At 37.9% G+C, this 18,732-nt stretch overlaps 1 protein-coding gene across 10 annotated transcripts in view; it reads right to left on the bottom strand.

Moving 5' to 3' along the window:
* JAKMIP1 (janus kinase and microtubule interacting protein 1) overlaps positions 1-18,732 on the bottom strand; it is a 138,615-nt gene that overhangs the window by 2,897 nt on the left and 116,986 nt on the right. For 8 of the 10 annotated variants that reach the window (XM_030491400.1, XM_030491409.1, XM_030491399.1 and 5 more), the window contains 2 exons: positions 3,311-3,376; positions 368-412 (listed from right to left, as the gene is read on the bottom strand). In XM_030491400.1, the coding sequence (XP_030347260.1) occupies positions 368-412; positions 3,311-3,376 (111 nt within the window). Of the gene's footprint in view, positions 1-367; positions 444-3,310; positions 3,377-16,389; positions 16,490-18,732 lie in introns of those variants that run through there. The other 2 variants (XM_030491401.1, XM_030491404.1) reach the window with 2 other exon arrangements.

Raw genomic sequence — 18,732 nt, 5'->3', positions numbered from 1 at the left:
ATGCTTATAGGGCATCTGAAAATCAAAACTCTCCATCTGGCATGACAGAAGGCAGAATTCTACAGCAATATCTGAATTTTTAGAAAAAATGTACCTGCTCTGCAGAACTGAAGAGCACCCACTGCAGTTAGGGCAGTCAGTATCTTAGAATGAAAAATCATTTCTCATTGAAAACCAGTGACTTTCTGCAGAAGTCTAGAAAGGTAATTGAAGGCATCCAAGTTGGATTTTATAGGTGACTATTCCTCTCTGTACAAACACAGTATATCCTCCCCCTTAGTTTCAGGGTCTTATGAAGACAATTCTCAAAACATGACAAAATCTAAGAGTTAAACATTGAGTACAAAGAAATATAAAGAATACCAACCACACGTCTTGGCTTAGTTGTGTCATCAAGGCCACAGAATGAATGCTAGTGAAAAAAACAAAAAAAGGAACAAAAACTATAACATAAGATCAAAAGAAAATGAGGAAAAAAGAAAAGAAAGAAAGATGTAAGATATGTAATATGAAATCCAGTGACATTACAGCAGTTAGTCCTACATCTATATTAATTGAGTTGATCTAAAAGAGAGACACAGTATACCAATCTTACTCTAAAAATGGGTAACGGGGTACAAAATTCAGTATTTGAAGGCAGATTTACAAATGGTAGCATTTGTTGATTATGTAACTTCAGAATTAGTAGGTTTGGCTTTGTAACTCAATTAAGCAAGTACTTGTAATTACACACCTGAAAGCTTTCCTGAAACAAGACTTACCAAGCTAAGAGAACAAATTAAATGCAACTTATATGGCAGAGAATCAGTTATGAGAAAGCATGATGTGTTTAAACAGCACTTGTTCCTCATGTATCAACTAATAGAATAAAACTGAGATTTTACATTATTCTTTTGTAAAGCCTTCTAGAAGCAGGGCTGACCGCTGAAGTATCTAAAGGGTAAAAATAGTCATCCTTATGTTCTGATTTCACTGATTTTTATATTAAACTTAAAAATAGAACCCATTCCTAAAGGAAAACAAAAAGCCATACTCATGACACAGTAACTCTGAGTAGTGCATTGCCCTTAGCTATAACCAGCACTGAGGCTGAGCTATAAATGCTGCCATTCCTTCAAAAGCATAAGACTTCTCTCCACAAGAAATTATTGTGCTCAGTGTCAGCAGCATGTAGGTGCCAGTCTGCACCTACTGACATATTAAACCTTCAGAAGAACAATGAAGAAGTATATCATTCATTAATTCTCTAGCAACACAATCTTCCTTCAGGCAATCAAATTCGGAGTGGGATTTAATCCCAAGGAAAAAGTATCAAATGTAATACACATAGAAGGAAGCTCTCCATCCATCCAGGAGCTTAAGGTTAATAGAAAATGATGAAGCTTTTTTGACGTCTCCTGCTAATGTAACATTAAGGCAAACAGAACGTTAATCATTTTAACTCATTACCAGCTTTCCGCTAAGCATGTGATTAAGCTGTTTCTTTTCCAATACTTTTCTCCATCCATTCAACTGATGAACCAGCACAGACAATGTTAACTTCCATTTTCAAAATTAGCAGTCTGTCTAATCCACTACTTACTCTGTAAACTCTAATGGCAATGCATTAAAAGCTTACCTTTTGGCAAAAGCAACATCTAGAGATTTTGATGTTTTAGAATAGGTGGATAAAAACTAATATTTGCAATAATTAACGTGTAGAGCTATCACCTATCCCTCAAGGTTTCTCTGCTTTGAGGAGTTAACTGTAGCATCTTAGACATCACTAGCTGTTAGGCAGGAACAGCTTCGGGCATAGAAGTGGTTTGGGGCAGAAGAGGGCAAAAGCAGCAAAAGAGCCCTTTAGGGGGTGCATACTGGCTATGTTTCTCTGCTAGTGGAAACCAGGGTCACTGTCTTCCCAACAGATGCAGGCAGACTAGCTCCAGCTGGGGACTAGGCAGGGGTGATGTAAAGTGTCAATTAGCAACAGCAGCAGACAGCCCAGCTTCTCACAGCTCTTCTCCTGGCTCTTCCACAAACCCAGCTGGATATCACAGCTCAAAAAGTGCAGGACAAGGTACAGCAGAGGAGAGACAGCTACTACGGGAGCAGAAGGGGCCAAGAAAGCTGCTGAGAGAACTGGAGTAGCTGCTAGAAGTGCAATATCCCCAGAGGGTGACACAGGGAGGACTGCTGCATCCTGAGAGCAGATGAAGGAATGCTGAGATTAGGGAAGGGCAGGGAAGAAACCTTCCCACATCCAGCAAGCTTTTGCCCAAAGCCTCTCTCAGTTCTGCAAACCCCACTGACCTCTTCCAGCTTCCATTCAGAGTACTCCAAAAGTCTTCTATTTGCCCTTTTACACCATTCTGATTCCTACACACACATCGTCCCAAAAAAGAAGAGACTGAAAACTCCAGTAACTTCTGCATGTAGCCCAGCAGCAAGTTAATGTGTACCTGAGAAAATGAACCTGAGATGATGTGACTCAACTTGGGATCTAGGCAATGGTTTAGAAAAAGCAACAACTAAACCATTTTGCTAGGGCTTAGAGAAAGCCCCATTGTGAGCCCATGCCCTGCAGAACAGCCTAAACTCCACAGACCTGGGAATCACTTGAGCCCACAGTCCAGGAACTTCATGCCACCTCTTGCTCGGGACCACAGTGACACAAATACATTTGCTGTCTTAAGCCTCAATCAAAGCTTCTTCAAAAGAGGAGAAATATAATAATATACCCTGGATACAGGGTATTAATTTGGAATTCCTTTCTATCTTAAAGCAAGAAATATTTTTTGTTTGTAGTGTTCATCACATGCACCTCATTAACTTTGTTTTAGTTTTCAGTACTTGCAAGTTTTGCAAAGCAATGTTATCAGAACAGGACAAGCGTTCAAGGTCAGGTTGGACAGGGCCCTGAGCAAACTGGTCTAGTGAGAAGTGTCTCTGCCCAGGGCAGAGGGGTTGGAACTTCGTGATCTTAAGGTCCTTTTTCAACCCTAACCATTCTATGATTCTGTTAAAACAGGGACAAATCTTTGTGTTGTATCTGATCTAAACCATAGCAAATCCTCCCCCTTCTAGTCTAGTGTCTTTTCAGACCCCTTGGTACTTTTCTGTACTTGATAGAAAACCCAAGTGACAACTAATTTGAGCAGATTAGGGACAGAGCTTCATTTCATGCAGCAATGACTCGAACTCAAAATTCATCTTCTTTTAAAACAGATTTCATGATATTAGGTTAAGTGCTATTAATGTCAATGCAATAGAAAAGAGTAAATTAGTATGGAAAAGAAAATCCATTGGCATTGCCCAGGCATTTATTTACCTTTTCCTCAATTTCTTTGAGTTGCCTCTTCTGAAGTTCTATTTTATCTTCCAGTTCTCGAATTCGCTGGAACAGAAAAAGTAAAATAGACATTATTATATCTAATTTGAAAAGTATATGAATCAAAAAGATAAGATATAGATTAAAAATCGAGAGAGCAAATGACCATTATTGATGTAATGCTTTCTTTACAGTTATATTAAACAGGTCCATGGCAGGATTGCTCCATGGTTCCATGAAACCAAGGCATTTTAAACAAGCTGCACATTCAGATCATGTTTACCACCAGGAAGTCTACTCATCACCAGTCATTAACCATAATTTTAATACATACACACAGACAATACCAATTAGCACCAAAATTCTTAGAAGTACATCATTACTTTCCCTGCAAATGCCAGAAGTTTTTCTACTTACCTAGACAGTCAGCAGATTCTACTATTACATTTCATTTTGATTCTCTATTTTCCTTTCTTATAAAATATAACTATGATTCTGGCATAGTTACACTATACAATATGATTATGCTATATGATTTTCAGTTCATCACCAAGACATCGTCCAGAGGTTCAGTCACATTCTTTTACCAGGGCCACCTCCCACCAGAGTCAGAGGAAATGTCTCCTTCAGCATAGCCCTCTGTATTTTTAAGGATTTTCCTTGTTCAGTTCCAGTTTCTCCAGAACCACGACTGTTGCTAGGTCCATGTATCCTATCTTATTTCTGTCCCTTGTTTCCTTTCTACAAATTATGCTCTTTTTATTTTATTTTTTTTTATTGGGCTTCTCCATGAAGAAGATGCATTTATTACACTGTTAGTATATTGTACTTGTTACAGTTAAAATAGGTTCATAAATTATTTTTTTTAAATAGGCAGAAACCTTGAATCTCCTACTAAGAGCCGCTGGGAATCAAGGAGCAACTTTGTACTAACAACTTTTTCTGGTATTAACTACCTGACGTCTGCCTGGTGGATAAGGTTATTAATAGTTCCTGAACTTTGAAACAAAAATCATCATCTAGTCTAATTTCTATGCATAGGTCAATAAAATTACAGTAGCAGCTGCTGCACCACTCCTGAATTATTTTTTTGCTCCCAAATTGATTTGAACAATAGTATCTCTTTCAAAATAACACCCAATCATTACTCATAAGCCTGTGCGATCAACTGATGTTGACAGTTGATTATCTGCATTCAATTCAAAGACCTCAAATAGCGGGAAATGCTCATGGTAGCCCAGGAAAGCTGCAGCAAGGCAGCAACTGATCCAATGACTGTATTGTTTTTGACAACCACAGAATTTGGTGTGAAAATTGCAAATCTAAACTGCAGATACCCCAAAGATGGGGTACATCAAACCCTGCAGTTCACTTGGCCTAGGGCATACTACCCCCCATACAAATACTGCAGACAGGTCACAAGCAATAGCTTTGTTATTTTTGCTGATGTTTTAAAACAAAAGATTTTGCTTAAATGACTGGTTTGAATATCATGTAGTCACGAAAAGTCGATCAAAACCTTCACTGTATCATTCTGCAAGGTTATTCTCCAGATAATACAAGAGCACAAAGCAGATTACCCTCATGCGACACCAGTGCACACAGCTTTCCTGGCAGTAACAAATGCCCCGAGGACAGTTGTATTAATTTCACTTTTTCTCTATTACATTTGAATTGATTCATACTTCATCTACTCCCTGCTCAAACCAAATCTCTCTCTCAAGTGATCATATTCAATACTGTATGTACCAGAATATTACAGTCACAGTAAAAAGCCATGGGGTGAGAAGCAGGCCGATGTAATCACCTCTGGGATCTCTGGTCCATCAGGTTACACTCCTGTTTCTCTCCCACTCATTTCAGTTGTGCTGATTTCTACTTACAACCACATCTCAGATCTGAGTGACAGACTACAATTGTCTGGGGATCCTGCTATGCTCTGTGATAAAATCTGGCCATGGTGAGATAAGTGGAGAGAAGTAATACTTTTAAATTCCATTTTCACCTGCAAGATTTATCATGTGAAATACTTTTTCAATACCTGCTGAGAACTCAGCTCCAGAAAAAAGGAAAATAAAAAAGTCTCTAAACATCTGGTGGCTTTCTCAACTCAGGGTTTACAGCAAAAATTCTTTTACAAAAGAACATCTTAATTAGGATAAGACAGCATTTTTTCAGATTTGGGAATTATGTTAATTAAGTAAAATTTGAGATATTATTACTCCCTTATGAATTTTTAATCTTTTCACAAGATTACTGCTGTTCAGCTATTCTCTCCGGCTATTCAGAATAGTTCTAAAAAAACCCCAAAAGGCCAGGGCTTCTGTTTTCAAATTCCCACCCATAAACCATTATAATTGCTAAACTTTGTGGGATGAAAGATAGTGAACAGTTGTAAGATGAAGAAATATACATTTTTGTAATAATCAGTATAAATACAAAGATAACCTAGCAATTGAAAGGGAACACACATAGGGTTGGATTTCTTACCAGTGAAAAATCTACAGAAAATCCTCAAAACAACTAGATTTATGTCAGTAAGGTGGATATATATACAGGGTGGATACAAGTCAGTAGGGCAGATATTTACACATATACATATGTATATGTAGACCTGTTCCAGACTTGCCACCTAAGGATAATATGTTGAAGACAGGTGACCAGTGTTTAAACAGCTACTATTCCCCTTATATGAGTAGAAATCACAATGACAGAAGACTTAAGCTGCAAATAAGCAAGGCTTTGTAACCAGCTTTACTACAGACATTAAGAGTTCAAACCTAGACAGGTCAGAATTTGTTCTAAAACACAACTGCTGGAATTTTCCATCAGGTATCAAAACTTGGAGTTGTTTACTTCTAGTTGTTTACTTACTTTCCTCTGGAATATTGTAGGAAGGATTATCCAGGAAGATGAAGTGGTCATAGCTATTCACTTCAACACCCTCTGATTGTATAGGGTCAGCACCGGAAGGTTACCAGCCTAGCTCAGCTATTTATATATCCTGAAAAATCTGATTTAACTAATTTATTTTCATTTAACTACAGAGATTGCCTTAAAATATATATATTTTAATATATATATTGCACATATGTATGCAATATATTGGCAGGAAAAAAAGCAGATTTACACCCACATATGGTATTTAACAGAAAAAGAATTATTTTCCCCCATTTTACCTATCTGCGTTTACAGCATTGTGGTGAGGCACTGGAATAGGCTGCCCAAGGAAGTTGTGAATGCTCCATCCCTGGCAGTGTTCAAGGTTAGGTTGGACAGAGCCTTGGGCGACATGGTCTAGTGTGAGGCGTCCCTGCCCATGGCAGGAGGTTGGAACTAGATGGTCTTAACGTCCTTTCCAACCCGATCATTCTGTGATCCTATGATCATCTTGATCATACAAAGGTAATTTCAAAAATATGACTTGAAAAAATACATGTAAGCTACATGCAACAATCCTGGCTTTAACAAAAAAAGTATCTTCTAGAAACCATGAGAAATGTTCCTCAGCCAAAGGTTATAATAACCTACTGAGAAGGAAATTACAAAAAAATTACACATGCTAATTCAGACCAAAGGTGGGATTGCTTGAGATTCAGTTTAAGTATTTACATCTTTATCTACTGTTCCTTTTGTTTGCAAGAATTAGCAGTCAAGAAGCTGTGGACTCACTCTCAGGTTTTCAACACTTGATTAGATGCTTCCAGTGAATTCCAATTTGTTTATGTTTGCAAAAGCATAACTGTGACAACAAATCATGCAGAACTATTTCATTGTTATCAAGAAATTCTACCACCTTTCATGTTTTGGGGCACAAATTGACAACCAGTATGTCAAGCTTTTCTTACTATGTCATCTAACGCCATAACAGTTGTGCTGTAAAAGATTGAGCTCTATCCTTGACATGGCTTACAGGAACCTTGCAGGGTAAATCCAGCACATTTTTAACTGCATAAAAACTGTGTGAGGAAGCAACAAAATCTGCTATATCTTGCTCTCAAAACACTGAGAACTCTCAGTTGAGGAGAAAGCCACAAATGCTGCTCTTTTGCTAATTTTGTTTTTAAAAAGGGAGGGGTAGGAGATATGGATAGATAACCTAAAGCCAGCACAGTATTTGTTTCCTTTAAACCCCCTAGCATTGGTCACAGGCAGAGTGAGGATTAGGGACAAAATGGAGCAGTGTTCTGCTGCATTCTAGCAGTTCCTGTGTTCCTATGGTTGATAGCTGCCCCTCAGTCACATGGGTGCACCTTTTCAGGACTGACAGGATTCATGAGAATAACACTGTGTTGTCAAATCATGAGGCCACACAAAGGAATTACTGTAGGCAAACAAAGAGCCACAGTGAAGCAAAAATAGTGCAATGAGACTGGAACTATGAAAGAGAAGAGCAAAACATTACTGACATGGATTCTTAACACTGTCCACCTCGCCCGCATTCCAAACCAACCTGCCAAAACCATGAATACTAATTTGTTAGTGATTTTGTTGCAATAACAAATAAAACCTCACGAAACTTCTGGATGATTGATGGGTAGATTTGTGAATACTCCCTGTTACTACCTTCAACTGCACGGAGCTCTCCAGTGTTGGGGAAACAGGGTTCGATGAGCATCCATTTCAGTATGGCAGGCAACTACTTGATAAATCATTCTTCCACTAGCAATGGATTTGCTGCCACTTCCGAGTAAGTGCTTACAAACAACCAGAAAGTAGCAGGGCCCAGGAGGGCTATACTGCTGTAGAGTTGACAGCAGATGGCTCTGCTGACCAAGCTACAGCTGGCACAGCAGCTTCGACTCTGTCGGGAGTGAAGCTCAGCTCTGAAATCCATTTGCATTTCCAGACAACTACAGAACAAAGATGCTAAAGATGTACAACATATGCCTTACTTATTACCTAGCTTTGATTTGAACAGACTTTTAAGTTCCACTATACAATTTTTCTTACTAGCAATTACATATATATTATATATACAAAGACAGGTGGTACAGCTATAACCCTGATGGACAGCCTAAAAATGCTAACAATTAGGTAAGGGAGAGAATACTCAGAAAGTTCAGGCAGCTAAAGCATACATTTCCTTTGGAAGTCTATAGTGTGAAGACAGGTATATGACTGAAAGTCTGCTGAAGAACCCATAACATGGCACTATGTGTTACATTCATTTACCTAACAGAACTGTAAAAGGGAAGTTTAACATCAGTCATTTTCAATTGTATAAATTATATGTTCACTGACTGCAGTGATCATATACCACCTCTCCTGTTCAATCTCCAGCACTTAGAGGGCTGTCACATTGCCCAAAAGCGGCAGTTAAATATTTTTCTCAGCAGAAGATAACTAGCGTGCAAAAGATTCCTTCTTGTTTCCTTTCGCCTCATGATGGGAAGTTAATCTTTCTGGGAAACAATAAAATTACTGACTTAAACAATTACTTCTCTTTGGTAAACTTGGATGGCAAATGCCTTTAGTGTGTATCTTCCAGTACTGGTAGGGAAATAAAAAAAATTCTTCCTTTCTTTAGTAGCAGACGGCTGAAACACCAAGACGGGACTACACATTCCTCCCAGCAGTTCTGATCTTCCTCCACAAGGGGAGTCTCTCACTGTGCATGAAGCATTGCTTTATAGTAGTATGCTGTCTTAGCTGGCCTATGCAGGATCAATTCAGGTGTCTCTGCACCTACAGCTCAGTTTTCCCGACAGCTGGATAATTTGCCTAATGATTTTTGTTTTCCAAATACATCCAAACACAGCAAAATGCTAGATAACCCTAGATGTAAATTCATTATTGTTATGACTCCCTTGTAAAAGGGTGCAAAAGAGGGGGATAATGCTTTTAAAATCGAATTAAAGGCAATGGGTTCCTCACAGACCATTCAAATCAGAGGTCAGGTCCAACAGAATGATATTAATGCATTGCCATGGAGAAGTAGCCAGGTACTGATTTCAAAAGGGAAATGTCTGTAATTTTTAGCATGGTCTGGCTCTTATGGCTATACTGCAATCTCAGGGTTGTAAGCCACATCTCTCTGACGTCTGGGGAATCAAGGCTTAGGTGAAATGCAAGCAGCATGACAATGGACATGTGCCTGGAACTATTACTCTACTTTCACTAACAGAGAAATTCCAGTCACACAGGCTTAGAAAACTCAATTTGCATTATGGAGCAAAGAAATACAAATAATGAACCTGATAGTAGAAACAATAGCTCTACACTTCCATTGCTTAACATTATTGAATGGCTAATCGAAGCAAAAATACTGTTGTATTAAAAAAAAAAAAGTTAATTGCATTTGCACACAGTCCACATGAAGTACGTGTGCCCAACTTGTGCTATAATAGCAATCCATCTACATTAAATACCATCTCCATGAATATAGTGCCCATTGTAGAGGAGTGCAGAAATAAATGGAAATCCTTCTGCTGAGCTCAGTGAGCTCTGGACTGCAGCCTCAGAGCTATAATTTTTCTGCTGGAGGCAATAAATCAGCCCAGTAATGATTTGTCATCATTTTGAGAGTTTGTTGTGGGAGGAATTTCAGCATTATAAAGAAAAAAGAATTGCTGTAAGATGTAATGAAGTGCTCTACTACTCTAAGATGCTAGGTCCAAATTTCTTCCACCAAGCAACCAAAATGTACATACTTCCTCATTTGTTTTATTTTTTCTTTTGTGATACCTCAAATTCCAATCTCTCTCTACAATTACATGTTCCCTTACACACATTCTGAGTTTTTGACCCAATCTCCCAGCTACCTTTTTAGTAGCAAACACAGATTCTGAGAATTTCAGTATTTTCTGTTTATTGGACAGTGATGCAGGCTAGACAAAGTGGACTTCATCCAAGCCTTCTTCTCCAGTTCTCCTCATATGTCTCTCATTCTTTTTCTACATCTTCTTCAATTCACTCATTGCATTAGCCAGTTATTCACAGTCCTGAGACATCTTGGATTGCTTCAAATCCTCAAGGAGATTTGCCAAATGGGGAAAATGCTACCAGGAAAGGGACTTCGGTGACACATTTCATCTTCCAGACAACAGTGACCACGTTATCCTCCATGTAGGTGTCAAGCTGCAGAACTGACGTTCTTGTTTCCTAGATAAGTGTGTAAGAGCCCATCTTAACAAACATACTGTTTTACTGACAGCAACATCAAAAACATCCATTTATCTGGTTGCAAAATATGTTCCTTGCCATGCTACTATAGTTGTGAAAACACAAAGATGTACTAATCAGGAGGTTTAGAAATCACCTTAATAGTTCTTGTGACACTCTCTTATTGGATTTACGTTCACCAGCAAATCCAAGAAAACAATTTGATAATTTTAGCACAAAGCAGACAAAGACGGATTTGCTAAGCTGCTTAGAGCCTCAGCTCTGAAATGTTGGAATGATTCAGGTTGATGTACACTCACAGGATAGGCACCATGGATGGACTATATCAGATATGACCTGTATTTTCAATCTGCAGGTAAGATCTTTAATAATGTGAACAGCATAACTATGTTACCTGTATAAATTTAAACAAAGATGAATATAAACTGACTTGCCTTTAGCTATTATTCAAATCACTAACGTGATAGATAAAATCCCTTAGTGAAAATATACTATTTTCTTGATCATTTTTTTTTTTAAATCTAATGCATTTTAACAGCTGTTTAAAACCTCAACCGTGTTTACAATACAACTCTCATAGGTAACTGCCACATACATCTACTCACGCTGTTGGATCTGCTACTGTGGGGGTGTGGATTCAGGAATCTAAATGTTCCCTTTAGTCACAAATTCCTTGAATGTGATTTTGCATAATGGTCATAAAGAAACAAACAAGCACACTGTAACAGCATTAGCTTAAGCTATTTTTTTTTTTTTTTGCCATCTTGTTTTACTTTATGAATGAAAACTTAACATAAATATCAGCCAGTTGAATATGATACTAATAGATCATTTAGGATCTATTGTACCTCTCTGATTCTTACCAAGGTCTTTCTTTACATAGCAGGTAAAAATTTCACTCCTTTCTGTGTTCCTGGTCTCAACCATGACAATCCAATTAATAGTTACTGAAGTAGAACTGTTCTTGTTAATCTTTATTATGCATTTGTAGTTTATTTATTTGCCTTCCTGAGGAGAATGAATATTTTGGCAGGTGCACTGATGCATTTTTCAGCATATGTATTCAATCACATAGGTCTTATTAGTAAAACAGTGAATTTTATAAATGCATTTAGCTTAAAATAACTAGTATTAATATTTACCAGTAAGCTTGATTTCTTTTTACCACTACAAGTCTTTTAATTTATGCTACAGTAAAACTACATCATACATTGATATCTAACAGAAGAATATCAACAGTCCTATTGTTTTTCATTGGGGAAAAACAATAATTAAAGCACATTAGATATATCTACCCAGAATTCTCAGTCTGTGTAAACTCAGAAGACAAAACACATTCAGCATTTTAAAATTGACTCCTTGACAGCCTAGACTCATAATTAGGAAAAAATTAAAGAGCATTATGTCCATTTATTTAGCATTAAATTTAGATTATTTTATATTCTGATATTTAAATATCAAATTTCCATATAAATACTTATGACATATGTATGAACTGTGCATATGAAGACACATTTAATCTTCACTTCTGTAACAAACTTCACAACACTTTCTTCTTTAGATTTGCCTTTCCTCAGCTCCTATTGGTTTTTCCTAAAGAATCACAGGGTATTCAGGATTTCAGATCTAAGCATTTCAGCATTCAAACTTCAGATAAGAGTTTCCTTGATTCTAATATTACTTTAACGCACACAGCTGCTCTTGAGTACAACCTCAATCGTACCTTGTTTAGGGCAAAGGGAGCAGACTTTTCAGATATTTTGTAGGTACTATTACACCAGTCCTGCTATAATCACTTATTCAGACAAGTAGCATCACTAAGGCAGTTAGCAAAGCAGGCATGGTTTGATCTGAAGCCTAAATGTACAGAAAGCATACATAAGGAAACACTGTAAGATGAATATATGGAAATGACTAAAATTAAGTCGCATCTGCTATGCATGTCGTCTGTGAGCAATTCCAGAAGTGTGTTGTGACATTGTCATTAGAGCAGCAATGATGCCTTGAAAAACTCAATATTCTCTCCTGCATGGTAAATCGATACTCCAGGTCAACTATGATTAACCTAGTCATGATGTGCTTGATGTATACAGGTGACAGGCAACTACGATATCATATGCCTTTAAGAGCAATTCATGAATATAAAAAAATGCATTATCAACAGTAATCTATTCTATGTTGAAGAGCAAAGCATGGAACAATTCTTAACACCAAACATTAATAATTTAAAAAAAAAATAAAATCACTGGTTGCCCTATGTATTCTTTTTCATATATAGTTGTATGCAAACAGCTGGAAATGAACTTTGCTAGCACTTTAACACTTCAGATTTAAAATAAAGACATTAAAACAGATCATACCTATATAGATTTGGATGTAAAATGATCTGAGACTTTCCCCAATTATTATTGTGTAACTAACCTTAGCAGTAATACTTCTACCTGCTTTCTAAATTGTGTGACAAAGCTGTGAGGTCTTGACCAAGCCAGCCTCTCTGGCACAAGGTAACATGCCAGTGGAGGTGTTGTCTTTAATTTGTTCTCTCTGACACAAGGCAATGTGACAAATTTAAGACACCACCTCCTCATGCCAATCAATGAGGCACACTAAGCACAGCATCCTCCCTCTCCTTTCCTCAAGAGCCTTCCCAGTCAAACATTAAACCTTAATAATTCTCCTTGGATGAAAAATAGATGGTCTATCAACCATAACTGATTACACAGTAATGGGGATCAGAACAACTGCTGGATTTATCCAAGCTTTACCTGAACATCTGTGGTATATCAAATGGCAAACTTCTGGTTCCCACTTCACACTGGCAATTACAGTATTACTGAATTAATTTCTTTAAAAGAAGGTTTCCAGGGGAAAAAAAAACAACCAAACAAAAAACAATAACAAAAAACCAACACACAAATATGCATCTAAATGGCTGATCCAATATGATCTTACAGATATAGTGACATTCAACCCTACGGATTAAGGTTGAACAAACCCAAAAGTGGTTAAACAAACTACTCTCCCAGCGTTAAAAAGGTGTCCTAGCTATAAAACAGGGAGAACTCACGGAGGTATATCATCTACTATAGCCTTGTTTGACCTTTAAGTGGTAAGAACTTGGCTTTTCAGGTCAGGAAGGAAAAAAATGGGAATGAAGAAGCTTAGTGAAATAAACTAGTTTGGTGTTTCTTGATTTTGAGCTATAGTTATATTTCGACATTTCAGGATGAAGAAAAGGCATCGCTGCTTCTGAATTATCCTTGGTGTCCATGAAAAAATGTGCCTGAGGCATTGCATTTTAAGTGAATCCTTCCTCGTGGCAGTGACATAAAGAGGTCAGTTTTAAGTTATACCTGTTCTGTCCTAAAGGATTGTCCTATGTTGCCTTCCAGTAAAACGTGCCAGTAAAGTGGCAATTTCTGCTTTTATTACCGATCAATAGTCCAACCTGGTCATAAGAGTAAGTCCTATAGTTTAAAGAAAATATAATTAAAATATTTGCAGCTATATTCCGACTCTTCAGAGTTGGAGTTTGGTTGCCTTCAGCAACTGAATACATTTTTGATTGCTTTCAGCAACCATAGATACATTATATTCAGGTCTAGAACTGAAGTGATTGTTTTACTCTATAGAACAGCTTCACCCAGGAATATCCTAACTCATCAGACTAAAACAACGCCAGCTTAGTACAGTACCATAGTGCAACTCAGAGGAAAAAAAAGTTTCACAATTTTTGATGACACAATAAACTAAATGATCTTTTCTATTTCCTTTTTCTTACAATTTTATGCAAGTTAATACTGCTCTGAGTAATTATTGGATTACTTTAATAAAATCTGTCTCTCACATCCTTTCTGACTGGGAGCAGCCTTTTTTGGAAATGAGTGTGTGTCAATCTGCTGTCCTTCAAGGATTTTCCAACTTTTCTTTCTGTTTAAAATAACTTCAATTGAAATCAGAATAAGGTCTACTGCTATTATAAATTTTATTCACATTTGAATACTGCCAGCAATGCAATTTGAGTTAGTCTATCCTAATTTAAAGCCTGGTTCTGATGGCTTTCCACAGTTTCTTACTGCAGAAGCAGCTACAGTCAAATCAATTGGGTTTATATAAAGTATAATTTGACCTTTAAATAGTTACTGATTTTAGTAGATAACACAATCATGATATATTTTTAAGGCAATCTAACCAGGATACTGTGTGGATTTTTTGTGTTGGTTTTTTGGTGGGGCCATTGGTCTTTTTTGTTTTAGGTTTGGGTTCTGATTTGGGGGTTTTTTTGGGGGGTCGGGGGTTGGTTTGGGTTTTTTTTTGCTTTGCTTAATTGAGGAGTTGATATCACTACTTCAGAAACATGCTGTATTGCTTCATTTAAAATATTTTTTCTCAGAGATGGTTTTTAAAGCTACACCAACACATTTTTTTTCTCTCTAGAAATGGCTTAGTTTGTTATATATACATACAATATATATAAAATTACCCTCCTTAACAGTACCTGCTAGTAATGATCTTCATATTTTCTAAAATTCGCAAAAGTCATGCTACGGCACTGACTAAAGCATGAATGTTACTTTTAAATGAAGTCCCACTAAAAATAAATCAGACACTGATTTACAAAGGCTTATAATAACAGTGTGTAGCACAGCGAGACATTTTTGATGGCAATTTATGCAAGAATGGCAGTTGAACTGCACATACCCTATGGCTAGAAGCAAATATCACAAGCTGCTCATGACAGATTTTTAATTAGCATATTTTGCCTCCTCTAATAGAGAGGATGGTGTAAGGCAAAGCACCTTCTCCAGCTTAAAGGGAGTACTGTCACTAAGCTTCAGCTGAGGATCTGTGCCCCACAGCTGCATGTTGCACTCTGGGTTTAATAAAAGTGTGCATGTCTTAGCAAGTAGGCCTAATCACAGCCTGCCTAATTTGGCTCCACAGAGGCCTGTTTTCCTTAGTACACAATGGGTATACATCGGTAGTTCTGTTTTTAGGTTCCATTATATTAGTTTAATGAACAATAATAATGTAGGGCTATACATTGCCAAGATGAACAGACAGATCAATGTAAAACAGGGCCTAACATCCTGAAGTAGGTATATTTCACTAGAACAAAGTCAATACCCAGTGGTTAAGAACTAAGGCTTTATATCCAGGCAAAGAAGCACACATAAAGCAGTACAGACTCACATTTGAACAACAATTTGCCCACTCTCTTATGCACATCTCTGTCCGTTTCAGACAGTACATTCCACCAGCTTTGGAAAAACAGCATCTCCCAAGCTAAATCCTCAAAGTCCCTGCATGAAGCAGTTCAACAATAATGAAACCCTGCAGACCTACCTGTAGTGTTCATCACGTCTTGCCAATCTGCATCCTGCAGTATGGTCAAGGATCACTTACACGCAGAAGGAGAGAACTCCTTCTCCATAATCAGATCTTCTTGGACCTGCACTCTATATGTCTGACACACAAACTGTGACTCAGAGAAAGGCGTAGCCAGCCTGCCAGGATAAGCAGAGTTCTTCTTTTGGAGCCCTTATATCAGGCAGACCAGAAGGTAATGGAAGCAAAAAACTAGACCTTCTGGAAATGACCAAAGAGTGACCAAACTTTAAGAATTTCAAAGAATTTGGAGTCTTTAATATGTGGTTTCTGCTTCATGGGAATTTTAAGAGTGTTTGCAACAAGGACATTCTCTATTAAATCTTGCAGGTCCATCATGCTGTCATATCATTCGCTGCAACCTCCACTACAGCAGAGTAAGAAGAGTAGTGCTAACTGTAAAGGCATTGCAGATTGTACAGATACGATCAGGTCTAGATTACAGTTTTGCCATAATAAAGTGTAATGGCTGTTTGCTAATGTTACAATGTCAGCAAAACCTCTGGTGGCCATTAATGTATACGGAAAAGAGGGCATTCATTTAATACAGCATCTATGGATACTTAGAGCAGCTTCATCCATAATTTAGGATTCTGCCAACACAAGTATGGTTTCGTTTGTGTAGCATTCAGCTTTTGTCATCAACCAGTGTGGATGAACTAAATCCTATGAGATTTAGCCCTGTGATGCTACTGATCCATGCTAGGGTTTTCTGTTCACTTGTTTTTAAGCTGTAGACATTTGCCTACAACTATTAGGTTATCAGTGTTGACCACTGGTCCCATAAGAACCCACAAATACAACCTTCGAGAAATAACAACTGAGAAGAAACTGAGCAAAGGATTTCAAACGCAGTCTCCCACCTCCCAGGCAAATTAACTAGCATTTTTGCCTTTGGGTTCGGTTTTTTTTAGTCTACTATAGGGGATTAAAAATAGATGATTAAAATGCTTAGCTCCTTATTAAACCATAGAATTCTGTTTAATGTGTCCTGCAGGGCTGTAACATTGGCATGTCTAATGAGATGGGCACAATATGAAGCTTTAATGATATGCTATAAAATGGATTTGGAGACAGGTACATAAACATCCAAGGCTAACGAGGCTATGTTCATAGCAGCATTTTTGTTTAGAGCAGGAGCGAAGTTTTCTTCCACACTCATCATATTTAACCTTATGATGTGGAACAATCTGTGAATATATGAACTGGACTCAAACTGAAGATGTCCTCCAGATGTGCATCTAAAGTGCTCCGACTGATAGTGAGCAGTCCATGGGACCAAACAGAACACGATCCAGATTACACTCCTGATATGAGCATAGTATGGATTTGGGTCCTCACAAACAACTTTTTCAGTCTAAAAATCTACGCCTAGTTTTCCTCCCTATGTGCCAATATTATATGAGTCTAACTTAGAGCCTCTGCCCAGGTGTCCCCCCAAAATACGCTCCAACAAGGGTCACAAAAAGGTCCTAGCCAGTAGTGGTCCTTCAAACAACATCAAACTACACATGTGGAGGAAGCAAAGGACCAAAGTATATCTAGTCTGATGTAAAAAACTGAAAATGTTTATCCTTTAGGTGTACAGGCATGACTCAACACACATCATCATTCACACCCGTTAAATGTCATTGATAAATACTTACACAACCGAAAAGTTCTGAATAAAACACCAACAGTCCGGCTAGCAAATTGGACTGCCTAAATGACTAGCAACAAAAACCTATTCTCACTAATTTTCAGCTACACTAATAACATTAAGCTAATAACTTCTGGCTCTGTCCTTATTTAACAAATTGCATATATTTACTCTACTGTCTCCCTCTGATATTTTTAGTGACAGCTGGTGCCTACCTTCTCCAGCTTTCTCTTCACCATTGTTGGTCTGACACCCATTAAAAAATTCACCTCCTGATCTCAATGTTACATGTTCCAAACCAAGGGAACACAGTGAAGGAGTAAGAGAAAGGAGACTTCTATGAAGTCAGAGCTCAACTCTAACACTGGCACCGTAAGCAGATAAAAAAAGCCGGAGAGAGACTTTTTACAAGGGTGTGTAGTGACAGCACTTTAAACTGAAAGAGGCTTTAAACTGAAAGAGGGTAGTTTTAGGTTATATATAAGGAAGAAATTCCTTACTGTGAGGGTGGTGAGGCACTGGCACAGGTTGCCCAGAGAAGCTGTGGCTGCCCCATCCCTGGCAGTATTCAAGGCCAGGTTGGACGGGGCTCTGAGCAACCCGGTCTAGTGGAAGGTGTCCTTGCCTGTGGCATGGCACTAAAGATCATCTATGAGTGGCACATCCCACTCACAGATGATCTTTAAGGTCCCTTACAACTCAAGCCATTCTATGATTCTATGATTCTCATCACTGCAGGAAGGCAAGGGATGATCACAACAGTGCCTGGTCGGTACATTACATCAGTTGTGGTCTATATGCACCTACAAAGCCAACCTGAACAGAGAGAGGCTTGAACTAAACTAAATGCAATTCTTGCCCCACAACCAGTATCTGAAATAACAACATCCTGAACACACCTGCATAGCACAGTTTGGCATTCACAATATGTGATTCCAGATTTGCACAGAAAGTAGCCAGAGCAACTGCAGAGCAGTCCTCAATATCTAAGACACGTGGCTGTAACTTCCAGAGGTTACTGTAAAGAGGAACCAAAATCCTTAGGAACAATTATTCTGGCTGGAATAATTAACACCCTGAGAAATGCAACTCTCTTTTTCCATGAATATTGCACAGAAAAACTAGCAATCCTACCAACAGTAAATCATTGCCACTCTTCCATAGGCCAGGACCTTGCTTTAATTGAGGTTGTCAATATTTGTCCTTAAGAAAGTGATTTAGACATACAAGGCTTTTCCGAACTAATTTAAAGGCATGAAGGCTTGTGCAT

This window comes from Strigops habroptila, chromosome 7 (assembly GCF_004027225.2).
Source record: "Strigops habroptila isolate Jane chromosome 7, bStrHab1.2.pri, whole genome shotgun sequence".
Taxonomy (NCBI): Eukaryota; Metazoa; Chordata; class Aves; order Psittaciformes; family Psittacidae; genus Strigops; species Strigops habroptila.
This window is presented reverse-complemented; position numbering and strand designations above follow the sequence as displayed.